The following is a 22,827-nucleotide window of genomic DNA, read 5'->3' on the forward strand; positions in this document are numbered from 1 at the left end:
CTGTCGACTCCCCTTGGATGAGGTCCACCGGGCGCTCCTGCCCCCAATAAGAAAAGAACCACGTGAACACAAGGATGGACTTCCTTCAACAGCTTTTATTGAGCAGCAAGTGTGGGGACCGGATTCTGCACTGAGTGTCGCACATGGGGAAATGTCAGCTGCTCTCACGGCTAGAGGCAAGTTTCTGTTACAAATGGAAGGGCAGAACCCCATGCTTTCCCCGCCATTGTTATTAGCACATGCAGATACGGGGATGTACCCAGAACATGTTTCTGCCCCTGCAGCCAAACAGGAGGGGCTCTTATCTCAGCATCCAACCGAGCACCACCGTGACAACAGCTGGGACAGCGGAGCTGGAAAACCCCCACAGCCACCAGCACAGAACTTTCCACCAGATCAGGGCCCCACCCAAGGAGCTCTGCCAAGAGACACCTCTGGTCATGAGCACGACTGGCACCACCCAGGCCCATCCAGGCTCCTGCTCCCTATGCCCTCTGGGGGCATCTGGTGAGTTCACGTTTCTGGGGACGCCGGCTTCAGGCATGACCCACAATAGTGTCCACAAGTACCTCGTCCATTTCCCCCGACACCAAATACAGCTGAATTGTTTATACAAAGTCCTCTAGTCTAACTCCCTGGTTTCTGTTTTCTTCTTTTTCAAACTACGATACAGCACCTTCAGCAGATGATGCCGTCTGAACATACTGCGTAACGTTTACCTCATGGCTTGTAATGGAGAATTACAGATTGTGAAACATTTTCTTGCCCTGCCTTGATGATGAGTCTGATTCCTACCCAGTTCAAAGCACAGACACGATGCCTTAAGCATAACAGATGCTCCTCGAGTGGCTGCAAAAATGCATAACTCCGTGGTTGACAGTACCCACTGGGGCCGGCAACCTCTTCTGCCAATTTCAGAGCTTCCAGGAATGTGCAAAATTTAGAGCAGGGAAAGAAATCATTAGACAACTGTCAAAACAGATAAAAAATAATCTCTAAAGAGTCTCCTAACAGGGCTTCATACTGGAAATCCTGACCCCAGGAAGACGTGCCAAGATGCCTTCACGTTACCTGCTGCTTTAAAGACTCATTAACCAAACCTAAGTGTGAGAGCCCACATGGCCCCTAAACGTGTATACCCCCTACATAAAACTGAAGAAGAACTTCCCAAGAAACACTGTGCTTGTTGTGGGGAATAAAAAGCCTGAGTCTCCCCTATAAGCTCCCTGAGTGATGGGTTTACTTGGGCACAGGTGGACCTTGGAAAGGGCCAACCGCAGCTCCAGAAAACAGCATCCAAGTGGCTGGCTGTCCCCAATGCTGCATCCAGGGCATGTGGTCAGGACCCACCCAACCCAGACCACCCCATGCAGCACGGCCTCCTCCCTCTGCACACTCTGGACCGCCTGGTGCTGAAGGAATCAGATGGTGCCTCCCAGGCGAGTGGAATCAGCAGCAGCGCCCTGGACCCCCAGCCCCACCCTGGGCTCCAGGGAGAGTCTTTCCTGAGAGTCCCTCTGCGGAAGGTCTGTGGAGAGGGACAAGTGCACGGCCGGGAGGACACTGGAGTCAGACTGAAGTCCAGGAGGGCTGGCCAGGGTCCGCCCAGTGCCTCGGAGACATTTTCCCTGAAGTCTGCAGAGAAGACGACGCGGGGCAGCCAGATGGGACTCGGGGCACGGTGTTCACGGCGATGACACAGCTTCAGGCAAACCAGACAGAGAGCCCTGCGGCCCGACACTGGGCTCAGGAAGGCCAGCAGCCAGGTGTCACCAGCCTGCCCTGCCTCCCGCGCCTGCAGCTCAATTGTAGGAAAGGTAATCGATGAGCCGGGGAGGGATGTCCAACTTGGCGATTTTCTCCAGCCCTCTGACGCCAGTGGCCCTCCTCAAGCTCACCCTGCAGAGCTGGGACAGGGTCAGAGGTGTCTCTGGAAGAAGGGGAAAAGACGCACATGAGGTCAGCTTAAGGAAGCACTATAGTATCCTTCAACTTAATGAGCAACAAGATGGCACTAAAAACACCCGCCTTGTCCTGGAAAAGGGCTGAACTCCGCGCATCTTCTCTGGTAGTCTACCAGGAAGGACGGGCAGGGACGGAACATAGAAGGTCAGGAAATGGAATTCAGATGCAGGCCACTGAGATTTCACTCTGTGGGCTTTTGGCTTTTGGGTTTTTTTTTTGTTGTTGTTATTTTTTCCCCATAATATTATAACTCATGCAGATTTGTAAGCAAAGCAGTAATCGACAGCTACTAGTCTTGTCTGGAAAACTTCCAGACAAATAAGGACAGGGCAAGGATTGGGGCACCAGGAGCTGGCTCTCCACTCCTGCTGTTTCAGGACACAAGCTGGGTTCTGCTCCCCAGCACCACAGGCCACAAAGGACCCACTGGGATGGAGCCACATGGGCAGTCCACAAATGCGCATCCTGGTGGCAGAGGGTCAGGATGGCAGGACTGGGGCCTGAAGTGGAGCTCAAGAGGGATGCAAACCAGGACCAAAGAAGGAAGGTGCCTGGGGGTCCCTGGTAACTGGGGCACCGAACTGTGTATGAACAGAGCCTGGCTGCGTGAGGTTGCTCTTTAGAATCATCTGTGATGAACATATAAATGAACCAAGGAGAGTATTCTCAATGCAGGACACGTTATGAAAGAAAAAGCTCTTTGGAAGAAAAATAAGAATTATTAGTGACATTCATTTTCCCATGTTACTTGCTCGCCCCAATTATTTGGCTGCAGGAAACGGAACATTTTCTAGATGTTTCACCGACAGATACCGATGGTATCTGCCTCTAAAATCATAATAGATTTTGGTTTGGTAAGGCTGGCAAGATTTTGAATAAATAGGCTTTTTTTTTTCCCCAATAGATGGGTGTTTGAAGCCTCTTGTGGCTGTCATTCTATGTGAACTCATTTAAAAACGTGCCCCCAGAGAAGAGGTCTTGTCTCGGCCAGATCATGCGTACTGCTTCCTGAAAAGCGGGGGCTGCACCTGTATCACCAGCCTCCCGGGGGCCGGCCCGCGTACAGGGACCATTTCCTCATGGCTGAGCGGCCAGCGCGGAGCTTCCCGCGAGGCCCCACAGCGCGCGGCCTCACGCGCACCCGGACACGCACTCTCGTAGTGCTCGAAGCACTCGGCGGGGGCGCTGCTGCTCCGCGTGTAGTCGGACGGCTTCCGCCCCCGGTTGTCCCGCGCGTAGATGTTGCCCCCGAACTGGATGAGCATCTCGATGAGGTCCACGTTCTTCACCTTGGCCGCGTGGTGCAGCGCCGTCTCGTGCAGCTTCGCTGCGTTCACATTGGCGCCTGCGGGTCCAGAGGAGGCTGACGTCAGCGAGGGGCGGGGCTGGCGGGGAGGAGGCGGGGACTGTGGGAGGGGTGTCCATAGGTGAGTTGACGTCACCAAGGGGGCGGGGTGGGGAGGAGGCGGGGACGGCCCTGTGGCATCGTGCGTGCTCAGCGTGCACAAGGTCCTGGGTTGAATCCCCAGCACATCCTTTAAAAAAAAACATACTAGTCAACATCACCAAGGCGCACCGGACACCAAAACAGCCCTGCCTGGGAAACAAGACCAAGACTCTGCTGCAGCCTTTTTCAAAACCTTCCAGCAGTTTGGCAGATACAAACTACTGTGTACAGAATAAATAAACAAGGTCCTACTCTACAGCACAGGGAGCTAGATTCAATACCTTGTAGCAACTGGTAATGAAAAAGAATTCATATATGTGTGTGTATGTGAATCACTTTGCTGTACACCAGAAACGAATAATATAACACGATAAATCAACGATACTTCAATTTGAAAAAAATTTTTTTTTAATTTTTAAATCTTCAAAATCCAGAAGCAGTGATTCCTTTTTTTCCCGCTTAGGATAAGAGAGACAAGGACAGGGAGCAGTAAAGAATAAATATAACTGGGAACAGAACCAAAAAGAAGAAAAACAAGACAAAAACTTTCCCGGTGAGCTAAGAGTCTGCTCTGATGTCCTGTGCAGTCTGAGGCTCCGGACTCTCAGGCTGAGCTACTCAGGCTCTCCTGCCTGTCCTACACACACACACACACACATACACACCATGGAAACACCCCACACATGCACACACACACCACGGACACACACATCACATGCACATACATCATAAGCGGAGGACAGAGGCTCTAAAAATGTGTGTTGCATGAATGAATGAATATTCCTTAAGTATGAGAAATCTTGTACAAAAGGGAGGCTCAGTGGGAAAACAGGGAACGTTCCCCCAAATTCCTTGGAGTTTAGATCCAGATGAGGCATCCTGTGAACTCAGCTCCGCCCCACCTTGTGCTCAGGATGACAGGAGACGTTCACAAAGAGGCAAACAGTAGCTGAACACGGCCATTTTTAAATGCATTTAAAAAAAGATTTTGATAAAAATATGATTCAGGTAAAACACCATCCTTAGGGCACAGCTATCATAATTCTATACAATGGAATCTCCTCGAATTTTTTTTTTTAAGAAAATACCAACTGGCGTCCTCTGCAGAAGCTGGAAGCAGCAGCCCAGAGGGACACAGAGCCACGTGAGTGCATCTTGAAAACACAGGGCTGAGCGATCAGACAGGAAGCAGAGTCCCATCCGTAACACCAGTCACCTCAATGAAAACTTCATGCCTCAACCGATACTTTGTATTTTACAAAACACACAGAGGCACATTAGAATGGTGGGATTGGGGGGGGGGGGGGACAGAAGAAGGAAGGGAAGGAGGAGCCAGGGAGAAAGTGGCCTTGCAGGGACTGACGATGACACCACCTGGAACTCGGGACAGAGAGAGCCTGAGCCTATAGCGCCTGATGCCATCCGGGCCCTAAAAGTTCTCAGCTCAGAGAAAAGGGGTCTATGCTTGCTAGGGATCAAAAACCTGATTTCAAAGCAAAGTAGGATTAGAGTGGACTCAGTAGAATCTTAGGGAACAAAGACCAGGCTCCGGGGGCGAGGGAGTGCTGTCACGCGCCTGCCAAGAACTCAGCACGATGCCAGGGCAGCAGGAGGGTGCCGAGCTTGGAGAGCTGGGATTTGCCTGCTGGAATAATAGCAGACACACATCTGAGCAGCACTGTGCTGGGAAGGGAGGGGGGAAGCTCCTTCTGAACGCTCCCAGCACAGCTAAAGATGTACTGCTGGGGTGCGGATTAAAAAGTACCCCTCCAGGAATAAGTGGACTTTCACCTGCCTGACCCCCACTCCTCTGCACAAGTAATCCACAGCTCGGTGACTTAGCCTGGCGGCCTACGGAAGACCCACAGCCTCTGTATCCATCCCCAGGGGCACTCCATGGCTCCCCCACAGCTCCCCTCCCCAAGCAGGGCGGGGACCCTCTCCAAAATCACACGCAAAGGCACCTGCATGCAGACTTTTCTAGAGACGTGGCCCGTGGTTTTCATCAGATGTTCCAAGGGACCTGTGACCTACCCAACAAAAAGTTATGAATCACTGCCTTGGAAAGGAAACATATGCTGACCTCTTCTCTCTACTTTTCTGTATCTTTGAGATTTTTCCAGAGTTCAAAAATAGTTTTAAACAAAAAAGAGAAGAAGAATGCATGTGGTCTAGGAAGGGTGTCAAAAGAGGCCACCTGAGATTAGAATCAGGGACGACAGATGTCTGCAGCTGACAGCTGGTGGAAGACGCTGGCCACCAGGAAGAATCACTCTCCTTTGGTGAACACCTACTAGGCACCAGGGGCTGCAGAAATGTTACCACGAATCCCCCCAACAGCCCTAAAAGATTGGTTTTATTTTTCCGGTTTTATAAATAGAGAAACGGGCAGGTGGGAGAGCCAGTGGCCCACCTGGGCCGTCTGACGCCCCCTCCCAGCTCTCTGCCGGCTCACGGTGCAGGCGAACTCACCGCGCCTGCGCTGAGCAGAGCCTGCGTAAACACTGACGCACCTGCCCTGAGCAGCCGCAGGCATGAACACAACACACCTGCAGTGAGCAGAGTAGGTATAAATTCGACGCACCTGCATTGAGCAGCACTTTGACGCAGTCCAGATGCTCCCGGGCACAGGCAACGTGCAGTGGGGTCCCGAAGTGGCAGTCGTGAGCTTCCAGGTTGGCCCCAAGGTCAATAAGAAGCCTCACGCACTCGGAACTTCCTTCAAAGAAACGGAGACGGATGAAAGGCATCGTAATGACACACGGCTGGAATAACGAGCCTGGCAGAGACGCGGCTGGAACAAGTGAGCCCCAGCCTGGCTGCGGGGGGGGGGGGGGGGCGGGACTACATCCCCACCACAGGCAGTCCACGCCCCACATGGCCCTCGGGAGCGGCGGGTCCGGGTCCTATCTGGCCGTGGGAGAAACAGAGAGAGGTCACAGCTGGCACTCTTGATGGGAGAACACGAAGTTGGGGGCACCAGCTGTTGGACGCAGAGAAGACGCCTCACTGCCCCCTTGGAGGGGGGAAAAGGGGCTCCCCACTACCGGCTGCCTGCTAAGCTGTGTCAGGAACGTCCAGGCCGCCTGGGTGAACTTCCCTACACTCCCCCACCAAGCGGGTTCCCCACACCTCCCAGCAGATACCTTCCCGGCCTCTTTGCAGGCATCTTTAACCCCCATCTGGGGGTCTGGGTTTCATTCTGTCCCAGACCCCATCCTCTCTCCTCCCTTGACCATACTTTGTTGTTGGCTCCTGAGCCTCTCCCCAGACCCCAGACCCCAGACCTAGCCCCACCTCCACAGCCATCCGTTGGACATCCCCACCACTACCAGGTCCTCCCGTCCCCTCCCCAGCCGGTCTCCCCGCTCACCCTGAGTCGGTCTTGACCCTGTGCTCTCCTCTCAGCCCGTCCAATCCCACTGATTCTCCCCGCAAAGCTCTCCAAGTGAACCTACCCCACTTAAGCTGCAAGAGCTCCACCCTTGGGTCCCCAGGATGGCCCCCACCTCATCTCCTCATTTCTGGGATACCCACCACCACCATCTCCTGAAGGAAGCAGAATGTGCCACCCAAAATACGCCACTTTGGTCTAAGGATTACTTTGAGCTGAAGATAGTTAAAGACGCAGCTAGAAGACAAATTCTCTGCTCCCCCTCACTTGCCCAAAAGCAGTATGTAAATGTGTAAAGCTGTCCCCTCCCCTCTCTCCCAGGAAGCTAATCGCCAGGGACAACTTGACCCCGGCCGGCTGAGAGCCAGCACCAGAGGCGTCCACGCAGCAGTCCTCACTAACCAGCCCTGCCTCCTGGCAGTTTCCCGGCAGGTTTGCCTTCCCATAACTTGCCACCCTCGAGCTCAAAGTCCTTCTCCTTTGTCTCGTCACTGCTCTTTATTAAGATGCTTCATAAACCCCAATTCTAACCACCCTTTGCCCGAGCTCCCCTGGGTGTCTGTGCAAGGCAAACCCTAGCAAACTTCGGCTTCTCTTGTTAATTGCTCCCTTGTCAGTCTCACGGGCAGGGCCCTGGCCAGCGAACATAACCTTCCCTCTCCTACACTGTACACAGATGGCCATGAAGCCACCCTTTAAAAATGTTGTTTTCCTATTGTTCAGCAAGTACTCAAAAACCTTCAAGGCTGCCTGTGGGGACCTCAGTGCCTGCCGGTGACAAAGATGGCCTAGCTGTGGGAATCAGCGTGGGGGCAGCAGAAAACAGTGGCCCTGGTGGGGCGGTGGAGGAGCCCACACCCCAACGAAACACGGCGAAGACAAACACCACACTGGCCGAAGCACAGGACGTGATGTGCAAACCTTGCTCAAAACAGCAGGGGTCAGACTCCTCAGTCTATCATTTAAAACACTTCCCACCAGCTCCCAACCTAAACTTCCAGTTCCACCCGTTGCAGCCCCTCTTCCGGGCGCTTCTGATCTCCCACCATCTGAGCTCCGTCCCTGCTCGGAGGGCAGCTGAAAGCCCGCCAGCTCCCCATCCTCTGAGGACACCTGCCCAGGCAATGCTCCGGGCCTCACCTCCCAGCGACATGTGGGGCCCGCAGGGCAGAGGGACAGCCGCCACCAAGCGAGCGGCTGCAGAGGGAACAGCTCCAGGCTGAGCCTCTGAAAGGCGCTGACTCGGCTGGACGCAGAGTCCTCCCTTAGAAACAAAGCGCCCAGTCCCGGGTGAGGACCGCTTCGCCAGGAGGAAGAGTGAGGGAGTCCATGGCTCAGCCGGGAGCCCCCTTCACCAGCAGGGCCTCCCTTTGCCCTCCCGTCCACACTGCTCCGCAGTACGGCTCACCGCTCATGCAGGCCTCATGCAGCGGGGATGCCGTGTACAGGGGCGGGTTGACCTTGGCCCCGTGGGAGAGCAGGAGCTTCACACACTCGACGCTGCCCGAGGCACAGGCGTCACAGAGCGGGGTGCTGCCATCAATGTTGCGGGCATCCACCTGGCAGGAGGGAAGAAACCAGTGCCGGGGGCGGAGGGGAAGATGCAGGCTACTCTCTTGCTCGTCCTGATGGATGCTCTGCATCTTTGCAAAGACACCAGGTAGTTTTTCTAAGTATTTGGTTTTCTACTAAGAGCTGAGGTGCCGTGCCAGGCAAAGGCATTAGAGAGAGAAGTAGGGGGGTGCCTGCTGGCCTCCTGAGCACAGTGGGCAGGCGGCTTGGGGCTTTCTTCTCTCTTAGGGAGGATCCACTCAGCCTTGCTCCAGCCGCCATCCCAAACAGCTAGTAAGCACAGGCAGGGCATGAAAACAGCCTCGGCTGGAAAGAGTGCCTGAAACTGTTTAACATGCCTCTTCCTGCTGGAAAATTACAGGGCAGGAAAACGGCAACTCCCCACAGTGGCAGCATCTGCTCAGAATTTGTCCAAATTCAGCTGTTATTTGGGTTCACACTGAAGCGTGTGCCACTTCCTCTGGAACCACCTTCAGAGCCAAGTTCTGCAAAGGCCCAGCAGCACAAAGTTTCCCTTCCTCCTCACCCCCACCTCTGTCCAGCGGTGGGCGAGCGGGGCCGGCTCCAACCAGCTCACCCAGCCCAGCCAGCCGTTAAACGCGCAGCAGTTCCACCAGCCGGATGCCGCAGTGGGGTGAGTATTCACGCCAGGCAGAGCCGCCCATCAGCATCTTGGTTTGGTTCCTTCTTACCTTTCCTGCCAGAGCTGCTCGGCCAGCACCCCACTTAGTCATCCTGCTTTCTGAGCGCAGATGCCCCTGCAGCCAAGGCCCACCAGCCCTGCCCACGTGCAGACCACAGCACCCCACCACTGTGCTAAACTGCCTTCCCTCCAGCCACCAGTGACCTCCCAGCAGCCAGGTCCACGACCATCCTCACCGGCCCTCAGTGTGCGGCTGACACAGCGACCCGCCCTCCCTCCTCCCTCAGCCGCCACGACCCCCACTCTGCCAGCCTCTTTCCTCCCCATCTCGGCTGCCTCCGGTGGTTCCCTTTCTTTCCATGAGTTTGCATCACATGGAACGCTATTCCTAAGCCTCTTTTCCTCTCGAGCTGGTCTCGTCCACCCCCCCAGGGGCCCATGCTGCAGGGCGGCTCACCTGAGCCCCGGCAGCCAGCAGCAGCTGCACACACTGGGCCTGGCCCCGCAGGCTGGCCATGTGCAGGGGCGTGATGGAGTCCACGGTGACCTGGTTGACACAGGCCCCGTTCTCGATCAGCTGCTGCAGCTGCCGGGTCTCCCCTCGCTGGGCCGCCTCATGCACGGGGGTGCGCTCCACCCAGAAACCTGGAAAGGAAAACACCGAGTGCTGGGACCACGCCACTTCTGGCCAGGTCCAGTGAACGTACGCACAACCCCGGGGACCTTTTACAAAACCCAAGACACTGTACGTGTGATCATGTAGTTGGTCCAAACAGCCCTACTCGAAATCCTCGAGCGACCCCCACTGCCGGGGGGTGGGGTCCAAATAGAGGTAGCTTTGCTTCTTCCTTCCTAATCAGGATGCCTTCTCTGAGTGTCTAACAAGTTCCCAGACGATGCTGACACAGCTGGTCTCGGGACTGCACATGGAGAACCCCACCTGCAGACACTTCTCCCCCGGAATAAAGCCCCTTTCTCTCCCCACCTCTGGCCTCTCCCTCTCACCCACCACCCAACCTTACCCTAGGTAATGTCTACTTGTACCTCTCCTGATTGCCCTTGCCCCTCCTCAGCCCCCATCCACGCTGGGTTAGCCCCTCCTGGGTGCCCCCCACCGCCTGCCCCAGTTCCCACCAGTCCTTACTGTGCTGTGGTCCCCACCTGTCTGCCTGCCGCACAGCAGAAACAGACAAGATAGTGGTCCCTGATACGGGTTCTCAGTGCCACCCCCCCCCCCACAGACGAGTGGTCCAAGTTAATCACAGAATTCCCATTTCCCGTAGAACATCTGACCCAACTCCAGTGAAGGAGACCTAAGGGAGAGCCTCCTGAGACGGTTCACAGATTCAACACGCCCCTGGCTCCCAAGAAGGTACCGGCGAAGACTGTCTCCCTCCTTCCCCGGTATATGGCCTAGAGGTAAGCTGGGAACTTCTGCAGCCATCGGGCTACCTGCCTGAAGACGGAACCAGAACCCCGGAGATGGCCAAGCCCAGGAGATGGGACCACCAGGTGAATCACTGATCACATGGGGCCTGGAGCCCGCTGACAGCCCAGCTTCCCATGCTGCGAGCTTGGCGTTTCTTCGCCGTCTAAGCCAGGTGCAGAGAAGTGCATGCAAACACACAGGGTGTGAACTCCCCGCTGGCAAAAAGTCACAGGGTGTCTCCTCAGCACCCATCAGAGCACCTGGGACAGAGTGGAGTCTTTTAGACACTCTAAAAATGTCACAGGGTAGGAGCTTGGGATTAACACACTCACACTACTATATATAGAATAGATAAACAACAAGGACCTACTGTACAGCACAGGGAACTATATTCAGTATCTTGTAATAACCTATAATGGACAACAATCTGAAAAAGAATGTGTGTGTATATATATATTCTTTTGATAGTAACAGAGTGAAAACAGGGGGAAGGGAGCAAAACCCCACAAGGACGAGACCAGTGCCTAAGAATAACACACCTGCTGCACAGAATGCACCTGCTGCCATGGGAACCGGAGACACAGTATATGCAGCGAGCCCGGCACAAGCGGGTGTTTAATAAGTGCTTTATCGTGATCACCCTTGTTTAGCAGTGCAGTCCGAAGTAAAGCCCAGCCTGCGGGGAATGACCGGTCACTTTGATTCTAAGGGAAAACAGAAATCTGTATTTTGATATGAGGAAACCCTCACTCAGGAGATTGGGGCTGAGTACTTGGTTGCTTTTTAAGAGGTTTTTCAGCAAAAGGTTTTTCATATGAATGCCGTGAATATTGTTTGTCGGTAAACTAGTGGTTTTAAGATGTGTTACGGAGACAAGAAGTCAAAACTTGATTAAGAGAGGAAAAGAGAAAGTGAAAAAGAGTAAGTGAAAGCAAAAGAGAACAGTGGAAAGAGGTTACCAAGAAGTGGAAAACAGCCTGGACCCCTTTTAACATATAAAACAAGCAAAAACTAAACAAACAAAAAGAAACACCTGGGTTAAAACCTTGGCCTGATGGCTTTATAAGCTATGCAGACTCAGTTTCACCTCTGAGTTACCAATAATGATGACTGTCCCGTGTCTGCCACAGGGCGTATGGCCCGTGCCCGGCACACAACCTAGCAGCTCCGTGGCTCTCGTTGCGGTCCCAGGAGCTGCCTCTCCTTTTCCCGCTCCATCTCACCTTCTCAACACCCCAGAAGCCAATGAACTGTTTAAGGATAACTGAAGAACATAACAGCCCACCTTGCTTGGAGCCCAGATCCCTAAGGCACCTTTTCATCTTCTGCCAGCCTCTTCCTTCCAAGTGAGAAGCTCTTGAGCACACAAGCTGAATTCGGAGATCACCTTTTTCAGCTCTGCAAATAACACTTAACCTTGGGTCGATGATGATGTGTATTACATTTGCTAATAAACACTAGATTCAGCTTAGGATGTGACTCTCCCTACATTCTTACTTATAAGGGCATATCCTAAGACTGCAGCCTTTACCTCTGTGAGGTATCATATGAAAAACAAACCTACCTGGTTTGGTTAGGGTACACCACATATACAGAATTTGAGATCAGAATATTACATTAGGTTAAACTTCCTATGACGGGAACTTCTGCTGGGAGAGCAGGGTTGTTTTGGATTGAACACACTGAGCTGATTCATTAGTGTTGAGAATAAAAATGTCAGCAGGACATGTCTTCAGAGAAATAAATGAAATAAAACAATGACAAAGTCAAAAGTGGCCAGGAACCCCAGAAGCCGTGCATCAGTTAGTCCAGAATGTATTTTCTTCTCAAGATACATTCCCTGAACTACATACATTCCCACAAACAACATGTTCAGAAGCGATGCTGGCTGCTGAATGTTGTACATGAACAAAAATATTAAAATGAGCTTAAATAGGTTTTCCTGGTGAGCTGTTCATTGCTTATTTAATTGAACCAACCAAGCACAGATCCCACTGGCAGGGTCAAAGCCCTGAGTCTGCCTGGGGCGGAATGCCAAGTAAAAACAGACGCTTATTAAATGCCTTTGATCATGTCCGAAGTGGCTGTTTTGCAAAACCAATTAAAATTGCTTTGCTTTGCTAGAACTGCAATTCCCCTTAAGCTAAATGTACCCTTAAGACTTCTCACTTTTATTCGGCTCCTTTTTTTTTCAATCAGCGTAAAAATACTTCAGTTTTTTTTTTTTTTTTTCTTTCCAGGTTTTCAAAGTGCTTTCACTGCTCATTTCATTTGCTCTAAAACTGCTTCCTAGGCAGGAAAGTTTGCTCCCCCAAAAAATGGCCCTTTGCCCTCCAGTCCATTTTATTCTTGGGTTGGCCAAGTGGTAGAGACGGTTCAGTGAAGATCCAAGGTGCATGGTTCGCACAGTGCGACCAGGGCACATCCCCCTCCTGGATCGGATTCCTGGGTGTCTGTAGGATGCTAATGACCCCGCGCCTGACCTTCTCACAGGGCGCCTGGAAGACGGTCCAGCTCCCACCCCGGGCTTGGGCCAGGGATCCCGCCAAGGCATTTCCTAAGTTGTCCTCGGAACCTGGCAACGACTGCGCACCCCCCTCCCCCGCACGCAACCACACCCGGGTGCGCCGCGCTCCGGTGGGTCTGCAGTTCTGAAGTCCTCCCAAGGATGAGCAGCCCTGCAATGCGCCGATCCCGGCCACGGGTTGTGGGGACGAGCAAGGTGCGGGACGCAGAAGCCGAGTCTGAGATGCATGGGATCCCGGGACCGACCTGCTGAGTTAAGGACTTGGCCCTCCGTCACCGCGTCACCGCCCGGGGCGAATGTCCCTAGGTGCACCCTTCGGTCCCAGGAGCCAGCCCATTGGCGCTCGCTCCTCGGCCGGCCCGCGCTCCCCGCAGCCTGCGGTCCCGCACCTACCTACGTCGCCCAGGAAGCAGCCGTCCGCCCCGCGGGGCTCCATGCGGCCCGCCGGCTTCCGCGCGCCCCAGCTCCGCGGCCCGGCCACTCGCGCCCCGGGACCTGCGCCGGGACCTGGGCCGGGACCGCGCTGCCGGCTGGGCGGGGCCAATCGGCGCCGGGAGTTGTAGTTTCCGGCCCGGCCACCGCAGCTGCCCGGGCTTCGGGCCAGCGCCACGCCGCGGTCACCTGCGTCCAACTCCGTGGTCGCTGCCACAGGCTTTTCTGGGCACATGTGTGATCGTGCGCAAGATACTTGTTCTTGTGCAAACCGTGATGTGTCCACGTGCAAAGCATGCCCCTGTGTGCAAAATGTGTCCACGTGCACATTGTGTCTGTGTGCGGAGCGTGTCTGTGTCCGTTTGCAAAACATGTTCACGTGTCTAGGTGTCCATATGCAACGCGTTCAGCTGCCACAACTCACTACCTTCCTTGGCACTGATCGAGCTTAGCAACTCTCCAGTCTTCTCATGCTTTCCTTTTAAGGACAGACTTCCTACTGGCCCCGGCATACTCCCTGTTTCTTTCAGCTTTCGAGAGAAATCGTAAAGTCCAGATTGTTCACATTCGTTTAAAAGAAAAAAAAACTAACTTTTGAAGTCTCATGACAGAAGGGAAGAACATGTTTACAAATGATTCCACATTTCCTCTATCCATTCATCCATCAGTGGACACTTGGGTTGATTTTATGTCTTGGCTACTGTAAATAATGCTGCAGTGAACATAGAAGGTACATATTATTGAGTTAGTGTTTTCATTTCCTTCAGATAAATACCTAGCAGTGGAATTGCTGGATCATATGGTAGTTCTATTTTTAATTTTTTGCGGAACCTCCATATTGTTTTCCAGAGAGGCTGCACCAATTTATATTCCTACCAACAGTACACAAGTGTTCCTGTTTCTTCACAGCCTCACCAATATTTGTTATTTCTTATCTTTTTGATAATAGCTACTCTTAACAGATATAAGGTGATAACTCACTGTGGTTTTCATTTGCATTTCCCTGATGACTAGTGATGTTGAGCATCATTTCATGTACCTATTGGCCATCTGTTTGTCTTCTTTGGAAAAATGTTTATTCTTTACCCATTTTTAAATGTTTTAAAATTGGATTGTTGGTTTGCTTGCTATTGAGTTGTATGTATTCTTTATTTTGGATATTAGCCCCTTATCAGATATATGATTTGCAAATATTTTCTCCCATTCCATAAGTTGGCTTTTCATTTTGTTGATGGTTTTGTTTACTGTGCAGAATCTTTTTAGTTTGATGTTGTCCTACTGGTTTGATTTTGCCTTTGTTGCCATTGCTTTTGGTGTCAAATCGAAAAAATCATCACCAAGACTGATGTCAAGGAGTGTATGGCCTATGTTTTCTTCTAGGAGTTTAATCGTTTCACGTTTAATGTTCAAGTCTTTAATCTATTTTGAGTTGATTTTTGTGTATGATATGAGATAATGGTCCATTTTCATTCTTTTGCAGGTAGCTGTCTAGTTTTCCCAACACCATTTATTGAAGAAACTGTCCATTCCACATTGTATATTCTTGGCTCCTTTGTTGTAAGTTACCTGATCATATATGCATAGGTTTATTTCTTGGCTCTCTGTTCTGTTCCATTGATCTATCTGTCTGTTTTTATGCCAATACCATACTGTTTTGGTTACTATAGCTTGTAATATAGCCTGAAATCAGGAATTGTTATGCCTTCACCTTTGTCTTTGTTTTTCAGGATTGCTTTGGCTATTCAGGGTCTTTTTTGGTTCCATACAAATTTAGGATACTTTGTTCTATTTCTGTGGAAACTGCCATTGGAATTTGATAGGGATTGCATTCAATATGTAGATTGCTTTGAGTATTATGCACATTTTAACAATATTAATTTCGCCAACCCATGAGTACATGTTTTTCTATTTATTTGTGTCTTCAATTTCTTTCATAAATGTCATAGCTTCCAGTATACAGGTCTTTTGCCTTCTTGGTTAAATTTATTCCTAGTTATTTTATTCTTCTCAATGCAATTGTAAATGGAATTGTTTTCTCAGTTTCTCTCTCTAATCTGATCTATGTATTCAACACAATCCCAAACAAAATCCTAGCAGCTGTGGGTTTTTTGGGGTTTTTTTTAGGTAGAAATGATAAGCTGATTCTGAAATTTATAGAGAAATTAAAGTGACTTAGAATAAATATTTGAAAAAGAACAAAGCTGGAGGCAATGCATATTTACACCATAACACACCCTTCAAAGTAGCTAAAATTAGAAAATATTGGCCAAGCTCTAGGGCAGCTAGAATTCTCATACTTTTCTTGTGGAAATTTAATTTGGTAAAACCAATTTGCAAAGAGTTTGACATTATCTATTAAAGTTGAACATAGCCTTCTCTATTGTCACAATAATGCTGTATAATAAACCACCCCAAACTCAGGACATAGGACAACAGCATTAATTCTCATACTCACCAATCTTCAGGATGTCTAAGGTTCTGCTAATCTAATCTAATGAGTTTGGCCTGCAGTTTGGATTCATATGCTCCACATATGTTTGGTCTGAGGGTGCAGACTGAAAGGTCAACAGCTACATGAGACAGTGGTCTCCTCATATGCATCACCTGAGCTCAAGGGCCAAATCAAACTCTACAAGCACACTTAAGACTCCTGCTTATCTCCTGTCTGCTACTATTCTATCAGTCAAAAGAATTCATATGACTAAGAACAATACCAGTGAGGTCGAGAGGTAAGCTTGACCAACCATGGAAGAGGGAAGGGGATAAATACTTGCTGAAACAAAAATCCAAATTATCATGTCCAGCACATCCAGCATGGTATACACCTAACATAAATGATGCCCATGGGTACTAAGAGGCATGAATAAGAAAGCAGCATCGTTCGTAACAGCCAAGAACTGGAAACAGTGCAAATGTCTCTCAACAGCACAATGGATAAGGAAAACGTGCTCCATCCACATCTACATACATAGTAATGAAAGTGAAAGAGTAAGTGCACACAGAAACATGAGTCTCACAATGTTACCCCAAAGAAACTAGGCGCAAAATCATTCAATTTATATAAAGTTCAAACGACAAGCAGTACTAAATGATAAAGTTTGGGGATGTGTATTTAGGCAGCAAGCCTATTAAGAAAGGGAAGAGATTACCATGGAAGTTAGGTTAGTGGTTAGGTTTGATGGTAGGGGACAGGGTGGGTTTAGGCAGTGTTCTCTTTCTTGACCAGTGTGGTGTTTCATGAGTATTTGTTTTGTGATACATCAGGGAGTTGTACATGTTAAAAATGTTATACTTTATTCTCTGCTTCTACAGGCAACCTTCCTCAGTTCTTGAATACAATTTCACATCCAGGGTTTTTGTACTTGCTTTGTCTTCTTCTTGGAAAGCTCGTCCTCCACATCTTTCAAGTATTAGTTTGGTGTGTTTTTATCATTGAGGCTTGACCTCAAATGTCCCTTTTTCAGTGAGACCTTGTAGCTCTGCCTCTTCTGCTCCTGGCTCCAGCCTCCAACCCCTTCCTCCAGCATTTCACAGAATTATTAAATTCTGTTTTGGTGGTAGTGGCGGTAGTTTACTTGCAACTGTCGTCCACCTCTAGAATAAACTCCATTGTGTGCAGGGTCCTTGTCTGGCTTATTCACCACTGCGATCTTCGTGCCTAATTCAGCACCTGGCCCCAGTAAACGGTAATAAGTCACTCCATTCCCATCACCTGGCTCAGTGCCTGGCTCCCAGTTAAGTGTCTGTAGCACCTGCTACCTCTCGTCGGTAGAATTAATGCTACTTGCGTTCCCTCAGCTCTCTCTGCGTTGGATTATAAAGTCCCAGAGGTGTCTTCCTAGGAAACCAGCACACAAACAAAGGTTACATGGATTATCGTTTATTAAATGACAAGGTTGTGACTTCGGCGACGTCGCTTTGGGGCAACACAAAACAAGCGCCGCTGCAGCAGCTGCAGCAGCAGCTGCAGCAGGAGACTCAGGGCGGTCCGGGGACCTGTAGCGGCCTCGCGCCTGCGCAGAGGGAAGCGGCGAGCGCCGCGTGGACGCCGGCCGCAGCCGGCGCCTGCGCGTCGAGTTCTCCTCAGCGATTGGCTCCTGCCGCCTAGCGAGACGCCACAGTTCAGTTTTCACTTTCTCTCTTTTCTCCTCCCCCCCTCCTCTTCCTGTGGGCGCAGGGTTTTACTTCCGGGTCCCAGCGCCCGTCAGTGGGAAAGTCGACATGTTCCTTCAGGCGGGGGGGCGTCTCGGGGTCGGTGCCTTCCTATGACCCTCTGGGGCCGGGAGTACGCTTGGCTGACGAGCGCGGCGGGGCCTGCGGGCTCCAAGCCTGGACGCCGGGCCCGCGTCCCTCCAGCCCGCTCCTCGGGGCCGCCCCACGTCGCGCTCCTGGCACCCGGGCGGAGGGGAAGGACGGGCTGCGACGTGGAGGGTCCTGCGCGCCGCTGACGAGCCTGCGAGAACGCGGGCGACGGCGCCCCGTGGAAACCGGAAGGCGGGGAGTCCCGGAAAGGGGCGGCCCGAGGGCTCCCTGGCTCGTTCGCGGGTCCGACGGAGTCTGTCACACCGGCCGCGAGGGAGCGAGGGGAAGGAGGCGCGTGGAGGAGCGGGCAGCATCTCCGAGCATGGGGAAGAAATTGAACCCTAACCCCAAGTCCCGGGGGGCGGCGGCGGCGGCGCCTAGGACAGGTAAACCTCCCCTCGCCGGTGCCCGGGGGGCGCAGGGGCGGCGGGGAGGGGGCTGGCACTTGTCATCTCACGGAAAATCACAGGCGACTCTGCTTTTCTCGCGTGCCGAGCGACTAGCGCGTTCTTGCCTGTCTGCCCTGCTCCGGGGTGCGGGCGGTGGCGCGGGTCTGGGCATTCAGAATCGCTTTTGCTTTGCTTTGCTGCTTTCCCGAACACTTGACGTGCGGCTGTTCTCAGATGCTAACACCTGGATCTTTACTTGTTTCCAGTAAGTCAGCGTTTGACGGGCTCGAGCAGGGCTTCCGAGGCCCTCTGTCCCCGTTCTGAAAGTCTGGGATGCTTTAAGCCTTGCCTTGGAGTTGCCTGTCCGAGGACCGCTCCACCCTCGCGAACGTTGCGACAAACACCTGGGGGGAAGCTTTACTCGTTTGGTCTGGCCTGGGCTGTGGATGCTTTGTAAAGTCCGCGCCAACAGTTTCTTTCTGTAGAGGTTTCATGTAGGCAGAAAACGAAGAGGTCTATCCACCGGGAGGGTCATCTAGCAGGAAACCGAGGTAGTGCGAAAGGAGTGTCACGATAGGTTGGTCCATGCAACCCTGCAGTTTGTCTGAAGGTGGCACCAGGCAGCACTTTGGGAGAACGTGGCACATTAACCTCCAAATTTAAGGGAGATACTTCGAAAGTCCTCGTTTCACTTTAATCACCATTTGTGTATTTGAAATCCAGAAATTTAAATACCCTTTATTCTCCTTGTAAGTTAAAATTAGAATGGTAAGGTCTTTGAAAATATGTTCTAAACCTAAGTGTTGTACAAGCATATGGTGTTAACTGCAGTAACATTAGTGATCCTTGGGCCCACGGTGTTCCAGAAGAACACCAGAAGGGAACAGGGGTTTGGATACGGTATTTAATATCATAGGCTCTGACGTTGGTAATAAGCCTGCTTGGGAGATTTATAGCAAAGTTCCTATTCCTTAATAGCGTAAGTATACTTTTCTGTTGAAAACTGACTTCCAGAACTGGATAGCTCTATACAATATGTTCAGTACATCAGTAAATAACCTAGATTAGAGAAAAATTAAAAGTGACATGGTGTTTATTCAGTTATTTTAAGGAAGAGAAAGAAATTTTGAAACTTCGTGTTTTCAGGACATTTGTCCAAGTGCAACCAGTTCTTTTTGAAAAGAGCTGTGTCATGAGCATCTCTTGTAATCCAAACGTAATTACTTAAATGAATTAAAATCTGCAGTGTCTAAAAATTTGCCTGAGACAGTGTTTGTTAAATAAATGCAGTATGATATATCTATTTAGTATAATTAAATAGATATGGCATCTGTGTAACAAATGAGTTTTTCATTCGTCTGTTGATGGACATTTATTTTCAAGTTTTCTCCTCTAATTAAAATGCTGCAGTGATTATCTTTTTTGCCATTATAAACAATGTTCCATGTGCTTATTACAGTATTTCTGTGAATCACAGAATTGGTTCCTTTTGAGAATGATGGATAATAATACTATTAAATTATCCTCAAATGAGTGTACCCTTTTACATTCAGTCTCTTGGAAGTTGTTTTTATCTCCCCACTAGCCAGCGCTTGATGCTAATATTTTACTAATTTTCCAATAATTGAAAATAATATCTCATTTAAATGTTTGTCTTCCTTGGGTAATAAGAAAATTAAGCATTTTTGGCCAGCTTATATACTTTGCTAGTTTTTTTTTTTAATTGGGTTCTGAACTTTATTATTTACTTTGACCCATTTAGCTGTTACCACACTGTTTTAGTTTTTGTAGCTTTGTAATATGGTTGGTGCTTTCTTTTCAAAAAAGCTTTGGGCTCTTGTGCGTTTTTCTTCCAAATGAAATTTAGAACCATCTTTTCAAGTTCTATAGAAAGTCTTGTTGGGATATTATTTGTGATTCCATTGAATTTATAGACTAATTTGAGAAGAGACATTCTTTTGAGTTTTTCTTTCTAGGAGAATAGGTATCTCTCTGTTTCTTCTATTAAAATTTTTGTTGTGAAACATACCATTTGTATGTACTGTTTTAAAAAAGTGTATCTATGTATTCTGCTTAATAGAATAAAACAAGTATCTTAGTAGCTTTTAATGTGTGCCTCTCGCCAGAAACAAAGGATTCCCTGCCTCCATCACCATGGGCATCCTGAATTTTGTGTTAATTATTCCCTTGCTTTTCTTTACAGTTTTATCAACTGTGTATGTATCTTTAACCAGCATGTGCACTTTCACCTGTTCTTGCACTTTAAGTAGAATCATACTGTATATTCTGAATTACTTTCGTTAAACTTTGTGCTTCTGAGAGTCATCCCTGTTGAAGTATGTGCCTGTAGGTCAGCAATTCAGAAACTTCAGGACTCCCTTACACTTTTGGAAACTATTGAGGACCCCAAAGATCTTTTGCTTATGTGGATTATTTCATATTAGTTATTAAAACTAACCAATTTTAAATATAGATATAGGTATATTTACATGTGTCAGTAAGCATGTGGTATATTTATTGATACCTCCAAAATAGTAACAATAATAAATATTAAATCTTAAACAACATTTTTAATGAAAAATAACTATTTTCCAAAACTAAAAATAAGTTAGTAGCAAGAGAAGCATTGTTTTACATTTTCACAGATATCTTTAATGACTAGAGCATCATGTTTGCTTCTGCATTCAATCTGTTGCGATATATTGTTTTGGTTGAAGTATTTGAAGAAAATCCAGCCTCATTCAGCTGTATATTTAGGAGAAGGGGGAAATATTTTAATAATCTTTTAAATAGTTATATTTTTCTTTAATACTCATCAAAACCTAGTAGTTTCTTACAAGTTAGCAATGTAGAATTTGAAATCAATGGACTTCTCAAACTCTGTGATGTAAAAACCTGTTGATCTGTCTTGCATTTTAAAGGAATCTTTCACCCATGCATTGTTCATGTGGAAGATTTTAGTTCATTGAATTATGTAGATCTCCCAAATGATGACACATTTCAGTATATAATATCAAAAAGTCACATACATTGTCATCACCACTTTGGGAAGCACTCCTGTGATTCATTCATGTTTGTTGAAGTATAATTATCTACTGTACGAATGTTATACATTTATCCATTTTATTCTTTATGAACATAATGGTTATTTCCAACATTGGGCTGTTATAGTTAGTAGTGCCATAGATGTTCTTGTTTGTCTCCAAGTTCATACATACAATACTTTTGTTCGGGCATATTAATAGTGGAATTGCTGTTTCCATTGGGAGGATATGGGCATGTTCAATTTCATTAGAGAATATCTAACTTTTCCCAAATGGTGATTCTGATTTATACTCCACCAATTGTGAATGAACCCCCTCTTTGCTCACCATTCTCTCCACATATGGTGTTGTCCAACTTTTAAATTTTTGCTGGTCTGGTGGAAGTGAAGTGATATATTACTCTGGTTTTAAATTTAAAAGTTAAAAGAAATTTAGGGTCTGTTTTCTTCTGTGTAATGTTAGATTTTCCCTACTTTTTCTACTGGGTGCTTGTTTTCTCTTCTATCTACAAATTAAAATGAACATTATATATATATACAAGTTGATGACCTCTTCCTGTTGCTTAAAAAAAAAGTTACTGGAATCATTTATTTAAACAATTAAAAAATATGTGAAGGTGTACATTGAAGAAAATCTTTCTTCCCTGTACCTGTCCAACTCATTCCCCAGTATATTTTTTATATTCCTCCTTATTGTATGTGCTCCAGTATTTTCCTCCACTTTCCGGTATATTCTGGAAATCCACAAATCAGTATATAGGAAGCAGGCTCATTCCACATAGTAGGGAAAACTGTTTTCTGTTGTGTGGCTGTACCAGTTTATTTAACCTATAGTCTGTACTAGTTAGAGTATTCGAGTTTTGTCTAATCTTTTTCTGTTAAAAAAAAGATGCATGGAGTGACTTTGTAGAGTTGTCTTTTTTTTTTTAACTTTATTTATTTATTTATTTGGGGGGTGGTAACTAGGTTTATTTATTTATTTTTTAGAGGAGGTACTGGGGATTTTACCGGGACCTCGTGCATGCTAAACATGTGCTCTACCACTGAGCTGTACCCACCCCTGCCAGACTTGTCATTTTGTATGGGAAATTTCTGTACAATTAATTTCTATAACTGTTATTACTGTATCAAAAGATAAATGCTTTTGAAATTTTGGTAAATATTGTCAAACTGCTTTTCCTTGGATTTTGTCTTCTTACCTGCAGTATACCAAAGTGACTTTTCCTAGAGCCTCCCCTCACAGAGTGTGCTAAACTTGTAGGTTTTGATAGTTTGATAGACTGAAAAATGGTATCAGTTTATTTGAATTTACATTTTATTGACTGAGTTTGAGTACCTTTTTATATCTTAGCATCTCTTTATATCCTATCTGTAGAGATCTTTCCCCCCTTTTTCTTGTACTAACTTTGTCCATTTTTCTGTTTTTTTATTGGATTGTTGAACTGTGGGACTGCTTAACATACTCTGGGTACTAATCTTTTGATAGTTAAATGGGTTGCAAATTCCTTTTCTCTTTGTGGTGTTAGAAGTTCTTGATTTTAAAGATTTTTATTTCATGTCTGTATACTTGGAGTTGTTATTTGTATGTAATTTGGAGTGTAGCTATAATTTAACTTTATTCTCATGTGGATAATTAGTTATAGTAGAATTTACTGTTGAATCCAGTTAGGTCTTAAGTGTTGAT

At 48.3% G+C, this 22,827-nt stretch overlaps 2 protein-coding genes across 11 annotated transcripts in view; one reads left to right on the forward strand and one right to left on the reverse strand.

The window, feature by feature from the left end:
• Positions 1 to 75: 75 nt before the first annotated feature.
• On the reverse strand, positions 76 to 13,878 carry ASB13 (ankyrin repeat and SOCS box containing 13). 9 transcript variants are annotated; one of them, XM_032473628.1, is made up of 7 exons: positions 13,371 to 13,506; positions 10,990 to 11,154; positions 9,479 to 9,666; positions 8,215 to 8,449; positions 5,997 to 6,131; positions 3,107 to 3,310; positions 76 to 1,930 (listed from the first exon to the last, which is right to left on the reverse strand). In XM_032473628.1, the coding sequence occupies exons 2-7, from the start codon at positions 11,015 to 11,017 to the stop codon at positions 1,803 to 1,805; spliced, it is 918 nt and encodes a 305-aa protein (XP_032329519.1). In that variant the 5' UTR covers positions 11,018 to 11,154; positions 13,371 to 13,506; the 3' UTR covers positions 76 to 1,802. The 9 variants fall into 9 exon arrangements, with proteins under 9 accessions (XP_032329519.1, XP_032329520.1, XP_032329513.1 ...); XM_032473629.1 differs by lacking the exon at positions 13,371 to 13,506 and adding an exon at positions 11,736 to 12,950; XM_032473622.1 differs by lacking the exon at positions 10,990 to 11,154 and having other exon boundaries at positions 2,994 to 3,310; positions 13,371 to 13,854.
• Positions 13,879 to 17,372: 3,494 nt separating this feature from the next.
• TASOR2 (transcription activation suppressor family member 2) overlaps positions 17,373 to 22,827 on the forward strand; it is a 73,465-nt gene continuing 68,010 nt past the window's right edge. Inside the window, exon 1 of one of the 2 annotated variants that reach the window (XM_032473817.1) lies at positions 17,373 to 18,097. In XM_032473817.1, coding sequence (XP_032329708.1) covers positions 18,034 to 18,097 — 64 coding nt within the window. In that variant the 5' untranslated portion in view covers positions 17,373 to 18,033. The remainder of the gene's footprint in view (positions 18,098 to 22,827) is intronic. The other variant, XM_032473819.1, reaches the window with a different exon arrangement.

This window comes from Camelus ferus, chromosome 35, assembly GCF_009834535.1.
Source record: "Camelus ferus isolate YT-003-E chromosome 35, BCGSAC_Cfer_1.0, whole genome shotgun sequence".
In the NCBI taxonomy this organism is placed as follows: Eukaryota; Metazoa; Chordata; class Mammalia; order Artiodactyla; family Camelidae; genus Camelus; species Camelus ferus.